Source organism: Idiotropiscis lumnitzeri, chromosome 16, assembly GCF_059441095.1.
Source record: "Idiotropiscis lumnitzeri isolate Australia: NSW breed Sydney's pygmy pipehorse chromosome 16, RoL_Ilum_1.0, whole genome shotgun sequence".
Classification (NCBI taxonomy): Eukaryota; Metazoa; Chordata; class Actinopteri; order Syngnathiformes; family Syngnathidae; genus Idiotropiscis; species Idiotropiscis lumnitzeri.
In genome coordinates this window covers 11393306-11411804 of record NC_142406.1, presented here as the reverse complement: position 1 = coordinate 11411804, position 18499 = coordinate 11393306, and the positions used below count along the sequence as shown (strand labels likewise).

General features: G+C 42.8%; 1 protein-coding gene across 1 annotated transcript in view; it reads right to left on the bottom strand.

The window, feature by feature from the left end:
• The window catches only part of csmd3b (CUB and Sushi multiple domains 3b), a 203645-nt gene that overhangs the window by 120611 nt on the left and 64535 nt on the right, over nt 1-18499 (bottom strand). The window contains 1 exon segment of the mRNA XM_088318195.1: nt 5844-6041. Within this exon segment, the coding sequence (XP_088174321.1) occupies nt 5844-6041 (198 nt within the window).

Here is an 18499-nt window from a genome sequence, read left to right as displayed (position 1 = left end):
TCCAAGGACCAAACATAATTACGGAATACGGACGGTTTAATCTCATCTTTATCCCTCCTTCGATTGTTAAGACAGCATCCGCCGCGCCGGTAATGAGAGACGACAACATTAGAGGGGATGAGCTAAGAAATAAAATATGTTGAGAAGTGGATTGCGAGTGTGTGTGGGATGATAACTCTGTGTGTGTGTAGTGGTCGTGTCGTCGGAAGCAGTGAGCACGCAGGTCTGCAGGAGAGAGATAAGACCACTTCAAGTGTCACTACAAAACACTACATTGATCTGCGGGAGACGAGGCAAGAAGACGGAGAGGAGGGGCAGGAGGGTAGGAAGGGAGTGTGATTAGTGTGAATAATGGACTTCTAAACACAATTCCACATGCAGTTAAATTGTTCGTATAAATGAACTCGGCTCACTATCTACCTGCCGCATAAATAAAACCATTTGCAAAAAACCTAGCAGGGGAGCAGAGGAGTCAGAATACTATATTGTCTCTGCCAAGGATATATGACAAGTCAACTGACTTCAAATAGAACAATAAGCTCATGTTATCGCCATATTTCTACAAGCAGCAGCTGCGGGTTCTGCTAAGTGGGAGACCTTTATTAATATTCAACAATGTGAACAGGACATTACAATTTATGTGGCGTTAATCAGGAATTGAAAATCAGATAAAAAGGACTATTACGGAGAAAGGCAGGAAAAAAAGGAAAGAGTCGAGACAGACAGGGAGGAGATAATACCTCACATAGCTCGTCAAAAAGTAATGGACACATGTCGTGAGGCCCGTTTGCACTTAGCTTCGAAAGGGGGGGGAGGGGGGATTGATTCCTATTTTTAATGCCTTAGATCATGGAGGGGCAATTTTACATCAGTGTGACTGGGGTGGTCAAAAGGTCTAACCCAGGTGTGGGCAAACTACGGCCTGGGGCCACATGCGGCCCATTAAACGTTTTAATCCGGCCCGCCGAATTTGAAAAAGAATCAAATGAATAAACCTTGTTAATGTTTTATTTACTAAATACTGAGGTTTTTCAAAGACATATATATTGTTGTAATGCTTTTGTTCTCTTTCATTTAAAATTTAATGGATTATTTTTCTACGATGAGATGAGGTTAGCAAAACACTCCATCCATCTGCTCCTGGTCCGGCCCCTCTGTCAAATTTTAGAACTCATTGTGACCCGCCAATCAAAAAGTTTGCCCACCCCTGGTCTAACCAGATGAACCGCAAGAATGCTGACATTATGAATTTATTATTGAAAAATACATTTGCATATTTGCAGTTTGGAACGCGCAGATTCGTATTAGTGGATTTTACACATTTTTTTTTTTTTTAATTAATCAAGATGCCATGAGTGTTTCGATGTAGTATAGTAACAGTTTTTATTTTTCACTATAATTCATCTGAGTGACTTAATGAGTCATAGTAGCATATGGCTTTTGCAGGTGACCATTTCATCTCCAAGTGTGAAAATTTGTGTCCATGGACGCGGGTTGTTACATCGTTTCATGAGTATATACGGTGTGTGTACCGTGTATGTACTGTGTGTGTGTGTGAGAGAGAACGCCCATGTTTGGTTGGCAGGTCGAGCACGTTCATCTTCTGCAGCTGCTTGGCTCAGCAGAGCTTTACATCCGCAAGGAGCCATTAGCAAGGCAATAATTAGACCTGAAAGACCACTGAGGAGTTTTTGCATGTACCAAACTTGGTCAGACCAGAGAGGTAGGTTGAAAAAACATGTCCTGCAGGCAAAAAAAAAAACGATTGGCTGCCGTGGTTATTGCTTGTGAATGTGGGGACATTTTTGAAAAAAAAAAAAATAAATAAACATTTGAATTGATGACTATCTTTTTTCTATCTTAACATTTTCGCGACAATGTGTGATGGGATTCATTTATTTTGAGGAATGAAACGCTACCGCCTCAACTGTTGGGCCAATGGGGAGTACGGATTTTGTCACGCCAACAACTAGGGGCGGAGTTGGGTGGCGGGCAAGGAACTCCATTTTTTCCTCTTTATTTTTCATTTTGTCAAGCAACAAGTGTGGATGATTGCATGCCCTTTACAGGATTATTGCGCACAACATGTCACTTTATTGCACAAGAATAAAAATCCAAGTCATGGAGGGAGCATCAAAACTGTTCAGGTAAAGAGAGCCCCCCCTCCTAATTTTTTTTTGAATTTATGATTGTAGCCTTAATAAAATAAGGATGGGGGGGGAAAAAAAATACAGAAGCAGCAGCAGGTTGCGAGCGTCCGTTTGATGAACAGGTTGTGTGAAAGCAAACCAGCTGCCACACATCATCTCATTAGCACCCGGCGCCATAGCAACCCGCATCAACAGCCAGAAACAGAGTCGGGGACTTTACAGAGCAGCCCGGCCTTTGTGTACGGTAGAAAGTGACTAATGAGAAGCATTGGAGTCCGATAGCAGACATTAAGAGTATAATAGTGACTGATTCTAATGAGCTCAGCCAAGCATTTATTACATGGACTGTATGGAGCATTTGGGGACAGACATTTGAAGGTTTTAGTTATGAAACAAAACTTATTTTTAGTACAAGAGCAGTGGTAGAAGTACAAATATGGATAGTTGGTGAAAATGAAAGATCATTTTTAGTACTCTCACCAGTAGGATTGGACGCCCCACTCAAAAGGGTTTGTGGGATCCCAATAAAAGAGTGATCTATGCCCCAAGCGCACACAAAAAAAAAAGACACGCTTGACTAATTTATTCGAAAAAGGATTACCCAAGTTGCAACGGTCATAACTTGAATTTAGTGAGAGACCAAATTTCCCAAAAAGGGCTGCAGTCCGCTGCCCTGCGTTCACAGTCGTAGCTTAACCCCTCTTAGCCTCGCTGACAAGAGTGACAGAGACATTACTAATCCGCCAATGACAAGTGGCTTTTCCTGGCTCCCAGCATCCCCCGTCCCGTTCCATAGCCATGCAGGGTGACTTGAACATTGCTATGTTGGAATATTAATCCTAATCAGTTCTGGAAATCAATCCTGAGATGCCCTCTGCTTTCATCTTTGGCAATCATTTTAATACACGAGCCTTTGGTTTGATTTTCATTCTTTTGGGTATTACTACACGCCTGTTAGCCGGAAAAAGAGAAGGTCGAACAGTTGTCTTGAAGTTGTAGTCCTCTTAATGTATGTCGCACGGAAGCAACGTCATCAAACAGCACCCAATAAAAAAAGAGCGGTGGCTTTGGGTCGAATGGCTCACCTGTTCTTATGTTGCCTCAAACGCAATGCTTGGTAAAAAGTGCTTCCGATTTGATTTCATATCGGAAAAAAAAGATATAAATGGTATCCAAAGGTCGATCCTTTATTTTCTTGTTTTAATCTCCATTCGCAAGTTGTCTTTTATCTAGACTAATTGGTCTTAATCATTTTTAATCTAATTATTTTAGATAATTTTATTGAGATTTTTGCAACATGAAATGTACTTTACAAATAAACGTGTCATGCCTTACACCCTGGATTGGTCGCCAGCCAGTCACAAAGTACACACAGACACCGTCACTGAGCGGGAACTGATCTCACGCTGCACGCGTAACAAGCCACCTTTGAACCGAAAGTCATCCATTTTGGTTTCAAGCAGCAAATTTGAATGTCATTTGTTGTCTGCGCATGAATTGTAATCAACTCTGAGCGTAGCGCGCTAATCGCCCAAAATCAGCCGCGCGACCTTAATGAGGACAAGCGCGATAATTGATAGCGAAAGTTCCCTATGAGACAAAACCCCGAATGAACTCTTTAACCCTCCTCAGCCACAACGAGTTTTCTTCAATTACAAAAGGGAAGACGGCCTGTCTACGAAACGCGCATTCGCTCCTCTTTGTACTTGTTTGTCGAGTTCAAGCCATCCTGCCACCAGCGACGTCTCTGGCGGGGCTTCCATTTTGGTTTCTTTGATCACGTTGGCACCCCCCTCCCCCTCCTTCAGCTGCAAATCTACCGGACCCCCCGCTATCGCTGTGAAACTGCAGAGAATCGCACTGCGTCCCCATGATTGACACCCACTGTGTTCTTCGGATGAATGCGAGCAATTAACGGAGCCATTTCGAAGATAGATGGGGCTTGAGGGGAGGTTATGAACGAGAACATGAATCGGTTTCACGCTGCGATTCGTTCGCGAAAACCATGTTGGAGTCACGTTTCCGTCGGGGGGTCTGTCGGGTGACTCATCGCTCGCATTTGGTTTGACGCCTCTCAGTCATCACCAGTCTCTTTTAATCACATTCTAATGAGGTGGTGTTTGTGTGCGACTGTCGTTTTGTGTTGGCAAAACTTGGGATTGAGGTGGCTCAGCATGAGTCCAGGAAGAGCTGACTTCTATTTTTTGTTTTGAGTTGTTGAAAATAACACCTAATGACTAATACTGTAAAAGCACTGCAATTGCGAGGATGCAGACTTTGTATTTGTAAGTCATGGTGAAGGAATGAACTTTACACGAGTTCAACAAGCATCATGTGTCAAATGTTGCCCACTCGGCATACAGTGCAGCCTAGTCATCCTTGGAAGGGGGATTCCCCTATCTGTGGTCCCTTCGCAAGGTTTATCATTGTTCCCCAGATGGGGTTTTTCTGAGTTTTTCCTTGCCCGCTGGGGGGATTAAGATCAGGGGATGTCGTTAATATTTGTCAACTGTGGGCATGTGAAGCCCTTTGGGACATTTCTGTGATTAAGGGCTGAATAAATACATTTGACTTGACAAGAAGGAGCTGAGCCTAAAGGCAATGCTCTCAATTTTCTGGTCGATCTACATTCCTACCCTCACCGCAGCCCGTGACCGAAAGAAGGATCCCGGATACAAGCGGCCACAATTTGTTTTCTCTGCAGGGTGTCCGGGCTCTCTGTTTGAGATAAAGTGAGAAACTCGGCCATCTGGGAGGGGCTCAGAGTACTGCCGGTGCTCCTCCGGAACGAGAGGAGCCAGATGAGGTGGCTCAAGCATCTTGTTAGGATGCTTCCTGGATGCCTCCCGAGGACGTTTTCTGGGCACGTACTGCTGGGAAGAGTTCCCAGGGAGGAGCCAGAAGACACTGGAGAGACAATGTCTCCTGGGTGGCCACTTGAACTTGGCTAAGCGGAAGAAAAGGGATGTATGGGGGGGGGTTAGAGGAAGATGGGGGTGAGGGCAATCGGTCAAAGTGAATGGTTTGAGTTTAGGTGTTGGGGTTAGAGGAGAATGGGGTTACGTTGAGAGGTCGAGGAGTTTGGGGATCATGGGGCTACATTTGGGGATTAGTGTTTTCGGTTCAAGACTGGAGGGTTTGGGGTTCAAGTTTGGAAAGTTTAGGCGATGGGATGTAGGATTCGCGGTAGGGTTCAGAGTTAGAGGTTTAACTAAGTAGTTAAGTCTTGGGCTTTATGATGGCATTAGGGTTTAGGATGAGTGTTGAAGGTTAAAGGCTAGGTGGGGGAAAAATTAGGACTTAAGGGTTAAGAAACAGAGTTTGGGGCTAGTGGGTTTTGATTGGAGATTAGAGGTTGGTTCGGATTAGGGTTTTAAATTATGATTAAATCTTAAAATTGTGACCAGCAGAGGTGCTGTTGAATCTTCTAGAAACCCATTGTTGTACCGCTTTTGGGAAACCGAAGAGGTACACTTTCCAAACAAATGGTGGAAAGATATTTAAATACCGCCAAAAATATGGGCAGAATGACTTGTAATGGCATGATGAACAAAAACAACAACAACCCGAGATCCCCTCGCACACATACGCACATCAACAGCGACACTGATATGCATGCGTCAGGCGTTTCCCTCACGATAGATTCAACAAAGCCGCAAGAGCAACGCATGCAAGCTCGGCGATGGCGTGTACCTCGGCAGACGGGAGCGGGGAAGTCCCACACGGCTGTGTTCCCGGAATTGAGCACGCAGGTGAGTGTGGCGTGGCCATCCAGGACATAGCCGGACACGCAGCTGTAGTGCACACTGCCGCCCACGGCAAAGCGCCCGCCACCACTTAGAACCGCTTTGGGCGGGACGCCGGGGTTCCCGCAGGATGTACTGTGGAGTTCTGCGAGAACACATAAGAGAGGGAGTCGGTATAAGCAGGCGGAGCATCACTTCAGATGAAAATTTATGGTTAGAGAAGAGCATAATGCATCCCAGCGGAGCGGTTATAGATTTCAATTAGCAAGTGGTTGATGACTGGAATGGAACGAAGAGGAGAACAGAGCGGGTACAGTATGTTGCAAATTTTACCGGTGGTTCGAATTTGACAAAGCAAACTCCACTTTTTTATGTCTCAGTTTTACTTCAACTCGGGGTGACAAATAGCTTGAAAGAAGCAAGCTGCCCGTTTTTTGGGGGGAGAATTGCGTAAGCAAGAGTGTCTCATTTTCATTGCCTCTAAGTGGTTATATTCACGGTTTCTGAATTTTGGTAGCGCGGGAGAATGAGAAGAACAGGCGCACAGGAATGGTTTGAAAAGTGTATTTTAATAAATCCCGTGTTGAAAGTAAACGAAAGGGGTAAAACTACTGCCATTAAAAAATATTAATTTCAGGTATATGGTCTCTATGCAGTATATTAAAAATGTTCTTTTATCTGGAATGGATCCACTGTGATAAAAGGAGATCACTGTCATTGAGATAAAAATTTAGGCCCATTTTTACAATTCAAGCAGTTCTAAATCAAGTGTATCCTGGTGCAAAGTAAAATATTACAATGGTAAGTAGCAATTCATCTTGATTGTTCTGACGTGCACCATGCATGAGGCCCCGCGGGAAGTGAGACTTCCACACTCTGCCAACAGGAGACAAGGCCCGTGAAGACGAGCAGATGTTTGCCTCCGCGCGCCGCCGTCACTGCCAGCACAGACCGCCGCGTCCTTCGAGAGCATTTGTGTGCTCTCCGGTCGTGGCGGCCAGATGCCAAGAAATGTTATTGAAGTTTTCGATTCAGACGCCAAGGAAAGCGCAAGCGCTGGGACGGAACTGACTCGTCTTGCAGCTCCTTGACAAGTTTTTCAGCTCTGTCAAGGTGCGGGATATGTTGAAAGAAAATGGTCTCCGGAGAGCAGGCGCCATTATGAAAAGCAGAATCCCTCGGCGCAAGTCAAAGATGTCGAATGTTATCAAGATGGGGAAATGGGAAATGGAGGTCTAAAATGGTTGCCAGCAAGTGCAGGCTGAATTTTCAAGTGTTTTATGGTGATTCATCAAACTTTGCTCTGCCCAGATACTATGATGAGAATTTATGTCTCGTATATGCGGCTCCTATTTGGTAGAATCGGTCAAACGAGAAGTCCATTTTTAAAGTACCCCTGAAAAGGTTGGCTGAAGAAAACAAAAATGTCTTTTCAGCGATGGGTCATGCTAACGTTTTTTGTGGGTTTATTTATCAAAGACTTCCAAATTTCATGTTGCTAAGCGCAGCCATCTCCTGGTGCTGAAATTTCAAAATATTTTTTGGGAGTGCTGACCGCTTCAAACCTGAAGAGGGTGATTCAAACCAAACAGACCCGTGTCTTCCATGTATGGCTTCCTGAGACATATTTTGTGGGTCAACATATTGAATTTTATGAATTTTCAAAAAGCTGCCATGTATATCCACGCATGTTTAAATGCATATAGTATATCGCGAAAATCTCCACAAAACTCCAAATGTATGCAAATCAGATGTTAATTATCAGTTGGAGCCGTGCTCCATTTAAAGTTAATGATGTTTCTCCCTCAAGATACATTTACTGACGCATGTGTTGCTGGCAGATGCGTACTGTGTACACACTAAGCTGTATATGCGCACCGAAGAGTGAGCAGGAGGGAGGCAAAGGGAAGGAGGACGCTACGAGCCATAAAGCAGGAGCTAGATGGGAGAATGGGGACCAACTCTGCTCTTACAGATTCGGCGTGATTGATACAATGATGAAAGTGTGCAGACAGATAGGATTTAGCGAGGTTAGGCGGAGGTGGGGTGGTGGTGGAGGGTACGGGTCTGGGGCGGCTGAGGAGGTCTAGTGGAGTGATGATTGAGGGGGTGACTGGGAAGGAGACAGATGGGTTGTGTTTGGGGGGGGGGAGCGTGATCTCGGTGATCTCAAATGCTTTTTTTTGCAGGGAAGCTGAGTGGTTAAGGGTACGTCTTGCAGTTATCACAATAGAATAGCACATTGCATTGTTAGCGATTTTAGCATTAGCATTAGTTTGTGTTCACTGAAAAGACTCCCATTAAATTCCATACATTATTTGAATGAAGTTTCAGCGATTATAATGAGGGCTTGTTGCCTCAAATGAATGCATGTTTTGTCCGTTATTATTAATATAGCTATCAACGGTTAATTACTATGTAACAGACGCTTAATTGCATTGTAATAGATGTAAATACAGGAACCCCCCGCCGAGGAGTCCGTGGGCGGCGGCGATTGATCGTCATCACGTGAATTAACGACTTCTAGATCGTTCATTTAACTGAGAGACGCCTCGCTATTGTTGCCGGGGCGATGCTCATCACTCGCCCGAGATGTCCCTCCTCCTTTCCCGAAAAGCTTCCTGGATATGAATAGCATCCATTACTCGGCTAATGAGGGCCGCCGCGCTTTAAAACTTTTTTGGGAAAGGAGAAAACGAGGACGTAATTGACTTAATGGCGGGATAAATTTGCCTCCAAACGAGTCTCGGCTGCAGAAAAAACAGTAAAAAAGAAAGGAAATGAACATACTTTTATGTACAGTAATTAGTTTGGTTCGAGCGTCTCTGTAGAAGCGTTTAGCGCGAATGCCTTTGCTGAAGACCTCTCTCTGACCTTCTTATCTCAACACACACATACGCACGCAGGGTCATCCATCATTGTGGCAGCCCCCTGGTGGTTGGATGTCGGGTTTTGACCTGTTGGCCTATTGATTTTGTACCCCGCGGCGTTGGGAGTCGGGACTCTTGTGGTGGTTCATCGTCCTATCAGAGACACATTTAGTACTACACACACGGGAGCGATTGCCAAATTGCTTTCATCACTTTTTCATTCAGGCTTCCATTACATTCCGTCTTTCCAATCGGTCTCTCTCATTCCAAGTTTTCCCGGCTGGACAGCGGTTCATCTTTTACATCGCTACATTGTGGATTTTTTATAATCAATATTTCGTTTGAGGCAGAGAAGGTCCCCAACAACTTCCAGTGGTAATCGTCATATAGTTGTACGTTGTATTCGCATGCGATGTAGCTACGTGTGATTTAAAGTAGCAGTTGTTTGGAGGTCAATAAATCTGACAAAATCTAATGTCACTTTCCATTAGCTTGTCCGGGACATTTCACATAAAATGTTAGCATTGAGCTAACAGACCCTTATTATTTTGATCGCGAGAAAGAGTGAGGACAGGATCAAAGGAATACCTTCAAAAGTATGTTTTAATTAGTTGAATTGTACTAAAGAAAAATTAGCATTAGCTTAAATGTCTCATTTGTTCCATGTTGCAGATTTTAACCCAACATATGAAATACCATGTGCATAACTCTAATTTCAGTATTGTCTCCATACACTAAAAGCCGCGAAAATAACAATTGCTTCAAATTCTCTGATATAGCCGCGACTCACTGCTTTAACATTGTGAAAGTAAAGCTGTCTTTGATCTGTCTGCCGGAGATGCGGACATTTTCATCGTTTCATCACAACAATTTATCCGGTCGCCAGCAGCCATGCCAGACTGCTGGTTTACTGACGAGCGCCCTCAATTATTTATCCTCACCTTTTCTTCCTTCCTAATTACTCGCTCCGTCTTTCCATTGCTACCTCGCTCGTCCTCAACCCCCCGCACCCGCCTCTGGTCTGCCATAACCATCATTACGGTCTCAGTCGCTTCATTACAAGCTGCTGCTTTTATGGCCCATCTGTAGACTGATCTGCATTGGTCACGCACATGTAGATGCGGAGTGGCCGGGATGCAGCCATCTAACCCCCAACGCGCAAACTCACGCCAGCGTTTATCTGGACTTTCATTTCGCCATAGATAAGCAAATATAATTTGGGGTAAAAAAAAAAAAAATAAAATACCAGCTTTTCGTGAGACGGATGACAAGGGAAAAAAAACAAAACGATTCAGTGACTTAAGAAGTTTTTTTTTTTACCTTTGTCAGCACCATCTTGGATTAAAGGAGTCAACTGTTTTTTTTCCTCCCTCAACAGAACAGCTCAAACCGCGCATGAAAGATCCATTTAAGGAGTGTGACGGATGAATCCAGCAGAAAATTCATCCAACGGCATTTTCCATAAAAATCTATCAGATTTGAAAGAATATTCAAATGAGCAATGTTCATCTCCTCACCTGTTCCTTGACTCAATCTTCTTACGAGAAAAAAATATATATATTTGTGAGCCGCTACGTTCATGAATTGCTTACGTTCACTCCAATTTAATATAATTTACTACAAGTGAGTGGAATCCTACTTTAATTTGATTTAATAAAATGCAGTCTCACTAGATTTGCATTGCTCCTCTTCAAAAGTAGTGCTTGCATGTATATTTTTTTATTCTACGCTCTATTGGAGTGTTTCACACACACACACACACACACAATGCAAGACGGGAAAAATGTTTGAGCACTGTATTTCTTTAAAAAAAATAAAAAGTAAGCAGTATATGAAACTTCTTCCTGTTTTTTTTTTTTGCAGCGTTGTCAAATGTTTAAGGCTCATCCTCCAAAGCCCTCAGAGAACTCGATTATATTCACAATTCACTCACACATTTCCACTCCAGAGGCCTGTCCCCCCCCCCCCCAAGAACCTTCACTGCCTTCTCATCCCACCATGCATCAAGTTCAAAGTACTCCTCACTTTCAAAGGCGTCCAAAACCACCTGGCCGCTTTCTCTTGCTCAGACCGGCTCTCAAACTTGTGGTGTACAAATATTCAGAACTTTACATTTTCTTTATGGTTCATGGTATGCGTTCCCAAATGGAAATGTGAGGTAACAGTAGGTAAGAGGAAGTGTAAATGTCTAGCACTCAAGTCGCGTCTTCTTTTTTGCGAGAAAAGTGCAGCTCAGAGACCGGCTAGCAGATGGCGTGATCAATATCGATAGGCAACGGTTAAGATTTCGGTAGCAAGGCAACCTTGTCGAAAACTGATGCATGCGTTGAATTAAATAAAGTGTCATGATATCCAATTGAAAAACTGAAAACTGTACAAAATGAATCATTTTATCCTAATTTCAATTTGCATTTTTGAATTATTGTAACGTTACTTTAAAGAGACAACCATCTCATTTTATGTATTTTTTTCTTTATCAGGATGATAATATTAGCTTGCATTTTAAATTTTATCAATTTGTTTTGGAGAAAGCAATACAAAACTAAGGAGTTTAAAGACACCTCCTGGGATTGAGCATTATGGCCACGCCCCCCTCCCTTCCCACCATGTCACGCAAAGGGACTGATCACAATTTGTCAATTCAGTCATTGTAAGTCAGAACTAACAAACCGAGCAATATGCAATATTGCGTTTTTTTTGTGTTTTTTTTTAATTATTTAAAGAGTTTAATCACACCTCTATAACATCAAGATACATTCATTTAAAACAGATTGAAAGGCTCCCTTGGAAAACTTTTGAGCAGTCGGCTAAACTTTGGAGGGAATTGTTTTTTTTCCATTTAGAAGACGTGACATTCTGTCTTTCAGCTCTAATATTTGTGATATATCAGCAGTATTGACAGCAAGAGGACGTCTGACTCCCTTCACTTTTAATAAAGTATCCGCTGAGCTGTCATTCACAAGCCCAACAATGGTGTCTGAACTCACACACACAGAGGCACACTCGCGCAATGAGATAATGGTATTATTGAATGTGTGGCTTCTCGACGAGAAGATAAATGTGGCGATGAGCCAGCCGCAGTTTAAAAAAAAAAAAGTGACAAATCGTACACAAAAGAGCCTTAGTATGGTAAAATTAAGCCGTTTAAAGATGATCATGCCGAGGAAATGTCGAACAAAAGGATGACAGATAAGTTGGAGTGGCTCAAGCAAAAGAACGACATTTCGCAGCAATTTTGGCAGTGTTGAATGACAATAGATTAAATACCCCGGGGTACTCATTTTCGATTTTGTTTTTAAAGTAGCTTAAAGCTACATAAACAATGACATTTTTAAAATAAAATAATGAAGAAATAGAAACTGAAAAAAATATTTAGGTTATTTTCCCATAATGCCATGGATTATTGTATTGCAAGTAAAAATAAATAAGTAAATAAATAAATAAACAAATAAATACATATATATATATTTATTTATTTATTTATTATAATTTTTTTTGCAATGCATGTCATTATCAAAAATGTTTACTTTACTGGGCAGTTACACACATCTGGATTGTTTTTAACCTTTATATGGAACATTACAGAGTGTTTGTTTTTTTGTGGGGAGAGTGCGTTGTCACCTGCCCACCTAAAAAAGCGAAACATTCTCACAAGGGTAGATGCCCTTCAAAAGGGATCGGAACAACTTGGCAACATCTTAAATGGGATTTCAGAAGTTAAATATGCAATGCATGCTGAAGGATGATCTGGATCTGATCGTCATCCAACAAGGTTTTAAATTATAACCTTATCATATTTGGCTTCCAAATGTTACAGTCCAACCGATTTAAAATGAACCCACCACTTAATCATGAAAAGCTCACAATATGTTGTTAAAAACCTGTGTTGTCAGCAACTAACTATCACACAACGCCCCAGTGCAACCTTACAAAGACAGTGACGAACATCTCTAATAAAGCTACAATCACGGCCACCTCAGCTGGCATGTAATTAGAAGCAATTATTATTTATGGAGGCATCAACAGAGTGGGGGAGGGGAAAGAGGTTGTATCCGGTTGTATCTGGCAGCCGTGAAGATGCGTTTGTTCCCACGCTCGCGTATTGCTAATGCTTGTGGATATCAAACATTACAGGACCGGGGGGGGGGGGGGGGCAACAGACCGTCAACGTCTCGCTGGGTCTTTATAATGCAGCAAATTCACCTTCATCCCTGCGGCAACCAGGAGTCTGACTTTATAGTGTTGATGCCTTGATGTTGTATGTGTGCTGTGTGAACAATTAGTCACAGGGTTAGCTGAAGAAGTTGGTAAGCAACTCCGGGCGGTTTTAAATCCATTCTGGACAACTATGAGGACGCTGCGAATGATGCCGCCACCGTAACTGAACAAATAAAAACACATACAAATTGAAAATGAATAAATAAATAATGCTACATTAAATTGTATAAATGTTGCAATTTTTTTCAATTGAATTATAAATTGTATAAATGTTACACATTATTACAATTAATGATTTGAATTTACAACTGCAAAAATACTACATAAAAGAAAAATAAATAAATAAATAAATTTGTAACATTTGAGAATATCTACTGAATGAAAATGCAGGACATGAAACAATGCCACTTGAGTGACAGCCAATCATCCAATCACATTGCAGCATCACCGGTGAAACGCGAGTGACTACTGGAAAAAGGATCGATCGTGTTGGAGATGATGGCGCCGTCCTCTGCCATTAGCTAATTCTCACCGAACGAGATTCCCCGTGCCAAGACGTCAACGGTTCTTTATTTCCCTCTCCATGTGTGTATAAGTGAACGAGCACATAATGACAGCCGTCTTCGCGCTCACACGGTTGCACGAGAAGGCACAATTAGAGGCCCTTCACCTCCACTTTTGCTGCTCCACATGAGTGCAATGAGCCCGTCTGTGTGGATTCAAGACTGTGTTCTACTCTGTGAGTCCTTGTCGGGTGATCAATGCCCGCTTCAAAAAAGCTATTGATACATTTCACAAAGATATTATTGTGAGTAGTGATAGACGGGCACAAGTGCCTATTTTATGAAAAAAAAAAAAGTCAATTTAGCTGGTCTCGGATACCTGCCTCTCTCTAGGGTTCATGTAGGCAAAATTCTAGCCTTAGAAACGGCTCCGAAATGCAGTGTGAAGTAAAGAACCAAATGCAGTGAGAAAATGCTTTTGTACAGAAGTTCAGGTGAGGAAATGCTCAGAGAACTTCTCATAAGTGACAATAAAAGAGCATCTTTCCCGCCTTCACCTTGGCGTGAATCCAAACGAGCTGCGTGCACCCGTGAATATCAGGCTCCGGTATTAATTAAGAGGCGTGAATGCTAATTGGCCCGATCAATGACGGGCCGTTAGGCCCAGAGGGAGGGAGCCGGCGACCAATAGGAAATCTTTAAGTGTGCGATATGCACACGCACGCACTTTGAAATGAGTGCCATCTGGAAAGATGGCGTCGCCTCACACAGTGAGTGCAGAGGCAGACGCGGGTTCGCAAAGGCAGATCGAAAGCTACAGTATGTCCCTAAAACTTAATCAATATCCATTACGAGGCTGAACACCACAGAGAAGCAGAAAGGCCGAGAGAAAGAGATTTCCAAAAGAAGATCAGATGCCATCCATGTGACATTGAACAGAGCTGAGTAAATGAATGCGGCCCTTGAGAGCTGATCAATAGCGCGACACTTCGTCGCTCACTGAGCACACACATGCACATGCCCGCTCTTCTTTTGTATTTCTATGTCTTCCTCACTTCGGGTCAGCGTCCCATCAGCCATTGTCATTTTGATGTTCACTCCCATGTATGATGCGCTGCAGCTCAACCTTGGCCACAGTAAGCCTCATAGTATCTTCTCCTTGGGACGGCAACACAAAATAAACGCAGATGTGTTTGAATGGAACCTCCTGATAATTTTCTAAATAGGATTAGCATGATGTTAGCAAAGGCCTCCAGCCATGTAGGCAACTGGGAGTTAAGCCCAAGGGATGCACACTGCGCTTCTACAAAGAAAATAACTGCAGAACAACGCCCGACAAGTTCGCAAACAATTCCCATGACCATCCAATTCGTTGAAAGAATGATCCGTCCTCGTTCAGATCTTTGCCGAAAAAAGCCAACCTGCGTGGACATGTTTGACAAAACCTCTGTAATCCTCCAAATTCCATATCCATACAAACAGGACTTACTTGATGTGCAACTGATTTTTATGTTCTTCAGGATGGTGAAAGCTAATCCTGTCTCTGATGTCTGTCTCATCTTCCAAGGTAGACAAAAGAACCCGCCTCCCTTGATGGGCTCTCCACCAACCGTGACTGGTATTCTGGCAGTGGTGTCGATCCTCATGGAATCTGTCTTCTTTGTATCGATCCGGAGACTTGTCTCTACTGATGATCTCTCCAGGTAGAGTGGTGTTATCTTGCATCGGTCAGTGGTCGCTCGAGTGCAAAGTCAAGGTCATCCAGTTCATCCCTGCTGTAGTGGTCTTCAAGAACCAGAAAGAAGAGACATGGCAACATTGCACAAGCTTGGTGGACTCTAGTCTTCACCTCAAAGTGTTTTACCAATTTGCCAGCATTAAGCAACTCTGCAATCCTAAATTTAAGAGGATGAGGTAGATGATTGCGCCCCAGAGGTTTTCACGTCGTCTATTCATACGCATTGTCGAAGTGATTCTCTTCTATGTATGTAGAGGTGGGAGTACCGGATCTGTTCTGCCGGAATCTAGCCTGCTGGTCACGGAGCTAATCTTACATTTTTTTTTTTTTTAAATCCTCTCCAGTGTAATTCTTGACATTGACAGGACCATGATTCCATTTCAGTCAATGAGATGAGCACATCTGTCCCCCAGTTCGGATCCATGGTGCTCCAATCTCTTCTCCGTGTTTCCTACGTTGTGATTCCATGTTCTCTCTGTGCTTACCAGGATTTTTTTTCTGAGGACTCTGGTTTCCGCTCACATTCCAAAAACACACGTTTGATTTATTGAAGAATCTAAATGGTCAACGGTTGTATGTCTCTATGTGCCCTAGGATTGACTGGTAACCAGACCAGGATGTAACTGCATCACGATTACCACCCGTATCGTCTACAACACCTTCAAGTCCATAACCTTTCCTGAAGTTCCGAAACTGCCAACTTTGAAAGTCTCTCCCAGCTTGATGTGAATACGGTAATGAACATTGACACCCCTAGGGATCGCCGGAGGGTGTTTTTTTTTTAACCACCCTCCCCTTTAGCAGCCACTTCAGACGGATCTTTGACTTGTCCCCAAAGAAAGTGACAGCTAGTGTACTGACAGCGGGATGGAGGCCTGTGCAAGGTTAATGCTACTAAGTGATGTATGAATCATTAAGCAGTGCGCCATGTACACATTAGCGCCTGTTGAGACATACCCAGCATGTGTGCGTGTCTTTGACTCGGGTGAAGACTACTCAAAGTTCAAGTATTGGATTCATGCAAACAGTGGCCTATAAGTGTCTAATGGGGTGATTGTACATTAGGGGCTCAACCTCTCCAATACTAGTTATACAACAATTCATGTCCGGCAAAGTTGCACTTTAAAACTAAATAAAAATGGCTATTACAGAGAAATTCAGCGAAACGGCCATAAAAACGATTAAAGGCATAATACAGGTCCATAAATGCTGAACAGTCAGATAAGTAGCCTGGTGGATGATGTCGCTGTGGTTAGCAATAGTATTCAAATGCTATCATAAATTGACTCATTTAACTACCATTGACGGATAAAGACGTCAAAGATTATTATTTTTTTTTTTTTTACTCAGCTGGTAGTGAATGCGTTAATTCATTAATGCGTCTATGTGACCGAATGTAGATGATAACAGTTACTAAGTGGAATAGAGTTTTATCAGAGCAACCTTGCGTTGGTGAAGCAGATTGTGTCTTATTGCCCAAGCTTATGTTTTAACTGCCGGTTGCAAGTAACCATTGTATTTCGCACACAAGGATGATCCTGTTTAGTACAAATGAGGCGGCAGTTGTGTGAGTAAGAAGACCTTGTACACTGCATTCCACTTCTTTCAACTATTGTCGTTTTCCTGTGGTTAACATACCATTATACGACTGATCCTGTCACCGTCTATTAAAGTAGTGGCCACGATTTGAGGAAACATGGTAGAAGAAAATGTGCACTAACACTAGAGCATGTATTGCTTGGCTAACTTTAGTGTGTGCGTGTATCTAATAGGCATGCTTATTGCAGTGTGACTTATTAAATCTAACGTCACGGCAACCTCCCTGGAGAGCTGAGTGACACATACAAGCTTGCATGCAAGCACTTGATCACCAAAAGTTATAGACGTTACGTTCATAGGTCAAAATTACAAGCATACTGTATATTTGGGTGATTTCATGGCCGTCTTATGAATGGATACTTTTTTTGTTTTTCTCACACTCGGGAAATAGCTCAGTGGGTGGAAAGAGTGACTCAGAAATGTCAACATAGTGGCATTTGAATATCATAAAAATAGACTGAAATCAGTCGACTGTTTGCAAATATTGAAGGTGTGACACTCAACAAGACCGGCCAGAACAGACCAAGGCAGGACAGGACAGGACAGGAGTACACAAGTGGGTTTGTAATATCGTCTAAAATGCATCTGACAGGCCTGAATTCGGTACCAATGAATCATTTTCAAGTTGGCAATGAGTCCCTCACAAAAAGTAGTGAACATCATTCAGATGAGGTCAGAATATCATCCGGCGCACGTCAATTTCCTTTTGTGCCGCCTGCTACACTTTAATTAAAATACCAAGGTGTCACACCGACAACCACTTTTTGGTATGTTTTGGGGACATTTTTCTCAGCCTGACACAAATTGGATTTTTGTCGTTTCTTTGGACATGAGACATCATCAGTGTCCTGTCAAGGTAAGATCCGTTTGCCGCATTGACATTATGACATCATCACAACAAAACATGAACATGCTGTAATGACAGCACCGTTATATTAGACTCCTGGATCGCTTATCGTTCACTAGGGAGGACTTGCGGCATTGACCGTTTTTTGTAAACGAAGACTTATTAAGTTGATTTGCACTAACACAGTAGGTGCATTGCAAGTTAGACAAGCGCACTGAGCAAATATGGAGCTCGTTAGAACAAATGATTATCAGTACTAAATTAATAATCCTAAATCATTGGTTGTACAGTTAAAGTTTCATCATGGTGAAACTTTAGACAATGCGAATCTAATGAGAAAATTGCGTTTCTGTGGTGTAACTGGAAGCTGTACTTTCCACCTGGACGGATTAACATGGGGAATATGCGGCGTACATGCATTTCCATTACGGACACACACCTCCGCATTCGTATCCAGGGCTTTACACCCCCAGTTTTGTCTCCAGGGACAGTACTGACATTTTCTCCCTCATTTGAAATGCATGACCCGAGCCACACTCGTGTATATGTGCACAGCCTCATGCGTATTTGCTGGTGTGCTGCATGTAACAGTGGGGGGGGGGGGGGGGGGGGGGGTAAGCGATGAAAGAAATAGATGTGAAACAAGTAGGAAGAAAAAAAAAAACGATAGTGTAAGATACGTATGTCATTGTCGTGAAGAAAGAGAGCAGTCACTTTGTCTTTGGGGAACGCAGCTTGCTACAGCGACAAAACCTCCGCCTCCAGTTCTGGCAGAAAACAATGTTTAACTTACAAATGCCACACACAAAAGTAAAATTCAATTGAGTA